The sequence below is a fragment of the Dermacentor albipictus genome, chromosome 6, assembly GCF_038994185.2.
Source record: "Dermacentor albipictus isolate Rhodes 1998 colony chromosome 6, USDA_Dalb.pri_finalv2, whole genome shotgun sequence".
Taxonomy (NCBI): Eukaryota; Metazoa; Arthropoda; class Arachnida; order Ixodida; family Ixodidae; genus Dermacentor; species Dermacentor albipictus.
The window spans coordinates 65749443-65760335 of NC_091826.1; the positions used below are offsets into that span (position 1 = coordinate 65749443).

General features: G+C 41.3%; 1 protein-coding gene across 1 annotated transcript in view; it reads left to right on the forward strand.

Moving 5' to 3' along the window:
* LOC135916727 (zinc finger protein 709-like) overlaps nucleotides 1-1974 on the forward strand; it is a 55794-nt gene extending 53820 nt beyond the window's left edge. Inside the window, exon 5 of the mRNA XM_070520974.1 lies at nucleotides 374-1974. Coding sequence (XP_070377075.1) covers nucleotides 374-762 — 389 coding nt within the window. The 3' untranslated portion in view covers nucleotides 763-1974. The remainder of the gene's footprint in view (nucleotides 1-373) is intronic.
* Nucleotides 1975-10893: the final 8919 nt, after the last annotated feature.

Genomic DNA, 10893 nt, shown 5'->3' on the forward strand with positions numbered 1-10893 from the left:
GAATTATATACGAGAGAAACATACTGTACTTAGTTTAATAGGTCAATGTAATGCAATGCCACATATGCAAAGTCATATCAATGTTTGGGCATAACATCGAAATTGCATGCCAAATCCAATGTCTATGTATTGCGAGCAGGGGTTTGTATTCAGGACACTTCTTACGAATAGACATATAGGAACTTGTGTGAGACATGTACTGTATTGGTGTGCATGCCACAAGATTAATATGTGAGTTCGGTAGACCAAGGCTATCCTCTATTTTGCCTACAAGTGTGGCAACCCTTCTAGTTTGCTAATGTAGCATTATAGTTCGATCAAATGTGTGACACTTTCTTCACGTCATCATCATGTTTTCGCTGTGACTTTGCAGGTTCCTTGTCATCAGGGCCACTGGCGCAGTACGACTCGCTTATGTCAGTGCGTGGCAAACAGCATTTCTGCCGGCTGTGCCCCTACGTGGCTGAGCTCAAGTCAAGGATGCAAAGACACCTGCGCATACATACTGGCGAGCGTCCCTTCAAGTGCCACCTCTGCTCTAAGGCGTTCAATGTTGGTGCCAACTTCAAGCGGCATATCCGCACCCACACAGGCGAGCGCCCATTCAAGTGTCGCTCCTGCCCGAGCACATTCTGTGACAGTTCGAGCCTGAAGAGGCATGTGCGCATGCATACAAAAGCGCGTCCCTACCAGTGCCACGTGTGCCCACGAACATTCACTCAGAGTTTCCATCTGACACGCCATATACGCTGCCACACGTGAGAGCGTTCCTTTTCCTGATCGCACTGCAGCGCATCCTTTTCTCAGAATCATAAACTCTATATCCACATGTCCTGTCACACAGAGGAGGAGCCCTAAAGGTCAGGGGCTTGGAGTTTTTTGTACATCAATCGGTTGATCGATTTGTTTGTGGGAGCAGGTCACTTCTAAACTACACGGAGAGGTTTCCGTGTTCAACCATATGGTTTCTTGTAATATTACCTAGAAGGAAGTTGACTCCACTGTGAGAATTCCACAAGACGACTGCATCCATGTGATTTTAAAGCTATGCTAGTTTTTTAGAATAGAAGCTTGTCAGCCTTCTTTGTGCACATTTTGTGGGAGTTAGCCGAGTTGAAACACTTAATCTTTCTTAGGCTGCGCTGCAAGACAATATTCCTACCTGTGTATGACTCTGACCTGTCATTTCATATAAGAAAAATAAAAAATACAAATGCTAGGATCCAGCATTCTGCTTCAATTGACAGTCGTTACTAATTTTCAGCATTCCTTCTGTAAACATTCATTTGGTCATATGACTGGTGTTCACAGATTCTTGACTAAGCTGTGAAATTTTTTCCCTTTACTTTTCACTTATGCATTTGACACCGAAGTTATTAAAGACATGGCAGAAAAAAATTATTGCAGGAGATTTTAAGGTTGAGGGCATGGAGTTTTTTGTATATCAGTTGGTTGGTCAATTTGTTTGCGGGAACAGGTTACTTCATAACTGCATGGAGAGGTTTCTGTGTTCAACCATATGGTTTCTTGTAATATTACCTAGAAGCAAGTTAACTCCACTGGCTATGAGAATTCCAAAATACGACGGCCTTTGCCTGACTTCACAGCTATGCTAGTTTTTAGAATAAAGGGATGTAAACATTTTTTTGTGCACATTTTGTGGTATTCAGCCGAGATGAGGCGCTTGCTCTTTCCTAGGGGTCTCTTCAGTACAACCCTCCTACCTCTGTATGACTCTGAACTGTCATTCAGGATCGGAAAAATTAAAAAATAAAAACACTAGCGTCTCACATTCCTCTTGAATTGACACAGGCAAGGCTGGTTTTCAACATTCCTTCCGTAAGCATTCATTTAGTGACATGACTGGTGTTCATAGGTTCTTGACTACCTAAGCTGTGGAATTTTTTCCCTTTGACTTATGCATTTGGCGCCAAAATTATTAAAGGCATGGCAGAAAAAAATTATTGCAGGAGGTATTAACTTCATTTAGGCCTGATAATCAAATGCCACCCATATTTTTTGTGAAGACTAAATTTTTATGAACTTGGTGTATAACATATTAGCAACAACTGGCACATAGCCGAGAAAATGTTTGAACTAGAAAACATGCTGCGCAAGAAGCATATTTACATCTAAAGAAAAAGAAACAAATGTTATGTGAAGAAACAGAAGAGAGTCTGAAGCAGTTACCGACTCAACTTGTGCAAAACTTTGTTTTGGACTAAAGATGACCACACATTTAGGAATGGGTAACAAAATTTTTTCTGATAAGTTATAGCATGTAAACTCACTGAAAACACCTGATATTTTTATTCAAATAGAGGGGCAGTTTGTCTGCAAAAACATTTTCTGTCCTTTGAACCCTGGCCCCTCCAACGGCCCCGTAAAAAAAGGCTGGCTTTGCGCCTGCCACGAGGCCAGCAGTCAAAGAAAGTACCGTATTTACTCGATTGTAACACAAGTTTTTTTTTCATGATTTTTATTTTTTGAACTTGACCTTCGCTTTATTTACATTTGCATAATGGCAAAATTCAACGTTTTAAAACAAATATAATAAATTCCGTGGTTGTTAGTATTGCGTTGGCAACCTGTACTTTTAGATCTCATTCTAATCGATAGACAGGTAGACCCATGCATCTCCTGTAGCACAGGGATCCACAATGATACATAAGATGAAGAAAAATGATGAAATTGCCAGAAAGAGAATATAAAAAAAGAGATTTTTTGAAGGATAGCATTCTTGACAAGGCAGTTATGTCTCCTGGTCTCAGCTCAACTTTGGTATGTGAAATATATTACAGTGCAATTGCCATTGAATTTATTCCACTGCTATTGACTTATATTAATTCTGTACCAAACTCGCCCAGGATATCACTGCAATGCAAGAAACCTGGATATCAGCAGAAAAAAACATTACATCTAAAAAATTACCATGCATTTTGTTTAGGCCATCCCTCTCATGGTGGCATGCATATGATGTGCATGCAGAAAACATGTCTTTGTCTGCATAGACCAAGTACATCATGGGAGAGTTTGCTTTGGCAATTTTTCCAAAGCGCCACTTGACCCGTTAACCCTGCACGGTGCATACGAACACACAGTCAGGAACAAAAATAGGCTCTAGCTTTCCTATCTCTGGGGTTATTCATGCTGAGCACCTCCTTCTAGGATATATCCTGAAACTTTGCCTCTAAATTTAGCTTTAGCAAACTCAATGTTGTGTGCAGCTTCTTCCTTAGAAACAGTTCTGCGGGCATCTTTTGTGTGAATCGGTATGCTGTTGTCCTATACGCGAAGAGAAAGTTGTGCACTCTGTTCTGAAGTGACCTACAACTTTTGTTTCTTACATCTTCTAACATTTAAGCAGCGTCTGCTTTACAGTCTGTACAGCGTGTTCTGCTGCACCATCAAACTGTGAATCATACGGCGGGGTCAAAGTATGCTTGACCGCATTAGCAGATAAAAAGTCGAATACTCTTGTTCACTCACCTGTACTTCAGGTATGCAAAGATTTAGAGAGTTTGTTAGTTCTGATGGTGAGTTAATTGTGGTCATCTTGTACACAAATCGGGCAACTTGTCTTTGAATTCGTTCAAGACTCTAAATGTTAGATTGATCATAAGGGTCCTAGACCATGGAGGCATACTCCAATTGTGGCCAAATCATTGTGAAATAGGTGAGTAGTTTGAAAATAAAAGGTGGTTATGTAAGTTAAAAAGAACTAAGCTTGTAGAAGCCGGAAGCACATTTGTTGCTGATATGAAGATTCCAGGTTAGGTTGGTAGTCCTTACGTTAAGCATCTGTAATTAGTCACTTTTTTGAGTGGTCAAGAGTTTTGTTTCTAAGTATGTGAAAGTGTTACCTTGTAGGATATAAGGAGGAATACAGTTCATTCGACATTAATGATCATTCCCCCATTGTTTGCACCACTGAGAAATATTAGTGACAGCTACTTTGAGATCTTCCTGGTTGTTAGCAAGTTATCTCATGTAACAAGACATAATCATCTTTAACAACCATATTTCAACACATAGTTTGACTACAATAGCAATATTAGGAACATATAATAAATAAAAATTGTACCATAACCCAACTGATTATGACTGTTGACGGTAATGTGTTAGCATTGAATCAATATAGTGACATAACGTATAGTGCCACTGTCGAAACAAGGTATGTATGAGGTTTGTACTGCAATGGGACTCCGCTTTCACGCTTCCATATAGTAGCATACATATTGGGATCATTTCAGTTTTTGTTTAGCTAGTTTCTCACTGCGCACCTGCATCTTGAAACAGAGCACTTTCTGGTAGGCCGGCCAGTCGTAAATCATTTTTATAGTTGATGGCGTCTAAAAATATATATATATATATATATATATATATATATATATATATATATATATATATATATCGACAGAAGTGTTAGGTCATATATATGAAGGACGATGAACGAAATTTGGAAGGAGGGTTTTCCAACATCTTTTGTCACTGAGAACAACATTGTGAGGGAAATACCCGATTTTCACTGTGAAAATGTCTTAGTTGCATACTTCTATGACTAATGCTAGGTGATCATGAGAAAAATCTGCAGGCAAATAAAAAGGAACTTACTTCGTATAATAGGCAATTGCAGACCATGCGTGGTGTCTTACTTGCTGTACTCACTTGGTGATAGTGCACCATTATTTCTTATTTTGTCAGTCTGATTAGATCGAAATCAGTTTGAAAATTAGCCATGCAACACAGTTGGATATGAAACCAAAACCGCGCTCGCTTCGTTGTCAACAGCCTACTGTCAGTGGATCACGAGACATCTCCGGTTGGTTTATCGAATGGTGGATGCGGTAACGAGCCAAGGTGCCTGTTTTATTTGATCCAAAAATGTTTTTTGTGATATTCAGCGGGTGACAAGACGTATTTGACTTTCTTGATATTTGTGTGCATAGCTGGAATTCGCAAAGTGGTTAGTTGAGGTGTGAGCGACAACTCCAGTCGCCACGTTTTCAGAATCGTTGCAAAAAGTATATAATGTACGCACAATGATGTATTGTGCGTTGACGGTCAAGTAGCTGGGTGGCGGACGTGTGAATATTGAATGTAATGTATGATTGTTTCATTTTTCATACTTCATTTGCAAAAATCAAAGGCGTGCTTCGTATTTCTTATCAAAAGTGGAATGCACTTTAGGTTTTGGTGCACCTTTCTGATTTTGTTATTTCCCATGGTAAATGCAGTATATCCTTAAAAAGTAGGGAACTGTTTGAACAATGCATTCTTTCAGCGCTAACCTATGTAGTCATAATGTGGGGGACAACTATATTTTAGACCACACAATGATAGAAAACAAAGTAATACATGTTACAGCAATGAATATATGAAGTGGAGTTGTGCAGAGCAGGCAAAAAGATAGCGGAAGAGATATAAAGATATTGGCATGAATGTAAATTAGAACGAACGGAATAACTATGAAACTTGTACGTGTAGAATGTATTTGGCTAGCATACGACAATGGCAACTAGAAATCACTTGGGTATGTCTTCATATTGCGCAAATAGGTTCATAACTATGATATCGCTAATATTTCTGGAAACTGCTTCCTATTGACTTGTTAAATTGCATCTTAGTACATGTTTGCTTTACCATAAATGCTGCTATAAAACTCTGGTCATTGTAGTTTATGCGTATAAGACAAACAAACTACATTTTGAGCTTGTGAAAATTTTGGTACATATTTATTGCAGCTGTCACAATTAATGTAATAGCTCTTGGTTAGAACACTAGGCTAGCATGAAGTCAAACTTTTTTGACTGCTAAGTTTTATGTGACACTAATCTTGCACTAGTAAACATTAAGTGCCATGTACTTTTTTTCTTATCTTACCTGTCCGCTGCTGTAAGCGTGTGTCATTTTTATTATTGCCTGCAGTATGTTTTATGAGTTGGCCCTTAAGACTTTATTATTTGGTTTTCCGTTGTCTTCCTTTTCTTGCTTTAGTTTTGTGCATAGTTCTGGCACTTTTGTACTGTACGTAGCTGTCTCCATCAGAAGCTTTTGAGTTAAAAGTATTAAGTGCTGGCTAAGCGGCACGGCAAATGATTTTTTCTTTTTGTACACAGTCGTGAAGCTATAACACGAGAAAGCAGTTGGTAATACCTTGTTTCCAAATTTAATAAAAGAAAAGAAAATTTATGCACCAGAGAATTATGCTCACTTATTTCTGTAAAAATGCAGTGGAGGTGAACTTTCAATGTTGGCGTCCCCCCAAAAATACATTTTGTGGCGCAGAGGGAGACAGGGGTTCTGCGGTGCGGTTTTATGAGCGGAGCTTACACTGAATCTTTAGGTTGCCACTGGTCATAATGAAACAATTCCTAATGCCCCACTCTATTCAATGTGTAAAATGTCTCCGAGAAAAAAAAAAAGTTCCCTACTGTCTTGCTAAGTTTTGAGGGGTTGATGATATGTGGCATTTAATGGTGCAAGATTGAGTTTGTTCAAAGGGCATCATATGTTTTAATGGTAGCTAGTTATGTCTTTTACCTTGGAACGACCAATTAAGTAAACTTATGTGATGAGTTTGATACCTCAAAGTACGTATTGAAGCGCAGAAACCCTAATGCAAGAATTAAAGTAGCATTTTTGACATGTTGGTGCAAATTTTCAGTTGTGAATGTCTCACAAGACTAATTAACTAATTAACTACATAATAATTCCAACTCAATCATTATTTGTTTGTAGAAAAGGTGGTACAAAGCAATCTTTGGCGAGGGGAGGTTAGTCTTTAAAATATTTGGCAACAAGCAGGCATTGCTCGCATGTGTGGGTTATCCTATTTTTGTCAACACTGCAGGAGAACCAACAGCAGCACCCGTGCCATTTTCCTTTGTATAAAAATATTTTAAAAAGCACCAAACCATCCTCCACTATCTCCCTACTGATTACTCCGTTTTTTAACACTTTGATTTTTCCTACTGGTTTATGTGGCTCTCCCTGCTTGTCCTCTCGCACACTGAACCTCTTATCGTCGGACATGTTTCCAGCAATTGGTATTGCGCCCCTGGGACCGCACACTATTGAGCCTCCTGAGATTCAGCCCAGTATTATGTCAGACCTACAACTGCAAACGCAAGCAGCAGTAACCAGCCTCGAGATACCCTGAGGTACTGGATTGCAGCCTGAAACAGTCGCAGGCCATCACTATACTCAGTTCAAAGTGAATTTTTTGCTTTCGCCTGGCCAAGGTCCTCCTACTGAGACCATCTCCTGCTTCGACATTAGTCTACCCAAAGGTCAGGATAATTTTTCTGATATGCCAGAATTCTCTCCTGTGTTACCTACATGGACGCTACTGCAAATTCTTCCGACGGCTCGGAAAAACACACTGAAATACCATCTCCCAAATGCTGCCCCAGATCGAAAAGGTCGCTCAGCAGTGAACTCTGTGCTTGTTCAAAACATACCTAAGCCAAACTTGACCATCATATGTAAGCCAAATATCCTGAGTAAATTATTATATGCTTCAATCCACTCACACTGAAGACAGCTTTTGTAGCAGTAGCTCCATATAGTGTACTGCAAGTACGACCAAAGGAGCATTTGAACCTCCTGGCTGTTGATACACGTAATGTAGAAGCTTCTAAACACCTTAACATCTCAGGTATTGCTGAATTACCTGTTCAGGCCTACTATGAAAGCCACGGCCGAGCAATTGGGGAATAAGCATCATGAAGGGAGTTGCTGTAGGCCTTGATCTAGTGGATATCTTTACGGCTCCTCGTCAAAGAACTCCCGTGAAGTCTGTATGTCAACTGGAAACATCTCAAAACGTCCGTATTGTGTTTGCCACAGAAATTTTTCTTGAGTACGTCAGCTTGGGCTACTTGTATACTTGGGTTACCAAGTATACAAGTACATTGAGGCTCCGAGACAGTGCTCCATGTGTTGGGCACGTTGCTGGTGCCTAAAAGTTACAAGCATGGTGCCCATGCTATGGGGGAAACCACAATAAATAAATTAATCAATGTATAAATTAAGCACTGCAGTGCCCCAATTGCGGGAAACAACATGAATCCACGTCTACTTGCTGCAGTTTTTTGCGCAAAGAGAAACAGATGCGCAATTACAAGATGAAAAACAATGTTGGTTACCAGTTGGCAAAGGCTGTGGTACACCAGGAACAGGAAATTCGAGGCAGTGGCCAAGCAAAGACGCCTGTAGCTGGCGAAAGTAAACCTAAAAAGGCATTAGTTAAAACTACGAATCTTCCACAAATTGACCACACAAATGGGTTCCCATCTCTGCCAACTCTCCTACGAGCTCCAACTGCTCTTGTGTGAGCTTCTCGGGAGAGCACAGCTGGCCCATCAGAAAGGCACCAGTCTCAATGTCCTGAGGTTGACTTGTGCAAATGGGTCGCTCGACAAGACCACGAAAACACATACTCTTTGCTATTTGCACTTGTCAACACAGCTAGCAGTTCCTCGTCTCAGTGTCTGCCCCGGAGGCTAAGGCCATCTTGATGCTGCTTGACTTTCTTTCTCTTTTTCTGGCAAAATGGTGCTAACGGTCAACAACCCAGCCTGTAGAACATTCGAAACGAGGCCACCATATTTCAATGGAACGCCTGCAGCCTCCACTGTTGTCTCTCCGACTTCAGACAATTTGTACACAAGCACTGCTTTCCTGTGATCGCTGTCTCAGGCTCCCGTGCGCGCTCTGGCATTTAGCTTTCTGGGTGTACCATCACACTTTCACCGATGGAAACTCATGCCAGCAGGGTTCTCTTGGCTGTTCGCAATGATTTAACTTTCCTTGCTCATGCCATACCAGACAATGCATCGAACGAGTATGCTGCAGTGACAGTGAAATGGGGCAATTTGACCTTTATGGTGATTGCGGCATACTTAACCCCTCGGACTACATTTGATGTGGATAGACTGTAGGACACCTAGACCACATGTACTAACTGGAGACGTTGTGCATTACTCTTCCTGAGACGGTAGGTGGTCTTCAGGCTGCGGTGAACGCCTTTTTTGACATAGGTCATCGAAATAACCCCAGAATTCTTAACGACGGGCAGCCAACTTTCAAGAATGACCGATTCAGCGCACTAGACATCACCATGATTTCCACGCACCTCATGTCTGCGGGGACCTAGTTCACAGACATCGAAAGTCATGGCAGTGACCACGAACCAACCTACATCCCTTTGGGCTGCCCTACACAGCACACAGAACCAAGGGCAGTTCATTGCATTAACTGGGATGTACACAACACTACAATCGATGATTCAGACCTATTTGGATTGATGTGTAAAAAGTTTGTTGGTGCGCTAAATCGAGCAAAACAAAGCAGCACTTAATCTACAAAGCCACCTCGAACTCACTCAACGGCCGACGTTGAGTATGAGAGGCTCCAGGCAATGCATCTCAGATCTGCGAGATGTGCTCGCAAATCTCGTGCTCGTGTAGATAACATTTGCGACGTTAGCTAAATGGAAAGACATATCCATTGTCACCTGAACAAGCTAGGCAGGAGGCAGTGGCAGACCTGCTATTCCAAACTTGACCCCGGAAAACCACTGTCAACAATGCGGAGCATTTCGCTGGGCCTGAAAACAACGCTGACTCAGCTTCATCCTTTTAGTTCTAGTGCACTATCCCATGAGAGCAACGAGTTGGACATGGCAGAGAGTTTCGGCTCACTGTTAAGATCACTGTTAAGGTGGCATTCGCAACTTTGCCCTAAGCAGCACTGGATGTTTCAGGAACAGTGACCGCTATTGAAGTAGATTAACCTTTTTTTGATCATGGAGCTACTTGGCAGATTGGTGTTTGTGGACAAGGCGTCATCTCCTGGCCCTGACTGCGTCGGCTATGCCGAGTTGATACATTTAGGCGACAAGGCAAAGCTGTGCCTACTTACCATATTTAGTGCCAGTTGAGAGAGTGGCTGTCTTGAACCTTGCTGGAAACTAGCTCATCCTATCCCTGTCCTCATGCCTGGCAAGTCTCCAACAAGCATAGACCCCTATCATCACATTGCTCTTCTTAGTTGTGTATGGAGAAGATGGTATTGATGCACTTGGACTGGTTTCTGATGAACATGAATGTTTACCCTGTCTAAATGTGAGGGTTCAGAAAGGGCCGCAGCACTATCGACGTGTTCAGCTTTGTCAATTAAAAAAAAAAATCAACAAAGCTGCATGCACCATCGCTGTTGGTGTGTTCCTCGACATCAGAGGAGTGTTCGATAATGTCACTCACGAACCTATCTTATACACACAGAAGTCCATTGGAGTTGATGATTGTGTGTACTGCTGGATCTCGGACTATCTCACTAATCAGTCAGTCCACGCGTTCACAAAAAAAAAATTGTGATACAGCTTCACACACAGTGCTTTGAGGAGTTCCCCAGGGCGGTATATTAAGTCTGACCTTATCTAACATCCCTCTTATTGGACAGAAGTGCATTACCACTTCGGTGGAAATCTCTTTATATGTAGATTACATCTGTATATGGAGCTGTGGTTGCAACAGATGTGTCCTGTGAGTAAGATTGCAGAACACTATCAATTCTATAACAAATTTCTCTTCGCACGACATCTGATGATGTCACCAAAGGAGTGTGCCACCGTTGCTTTGGGATGGTGGCATTATGAGTAGGCATGATGTCTCGTGCTGCACTTTAAAGGTTACCCAATCTCCAATTCGGTACCTGTCATGTCACAAGTTTCTGGGCATGGCAATCGACAGACTAATTATGTGGACACCACATATACTAATAAAATAAATAAATAAAAAAAAACTGGCTGATACATAGCATCTTCCGTATGCTATCAAATAACACTGGGGGCTGCTTCGTAAATTCTCATTTGAGAGTGAACATTTG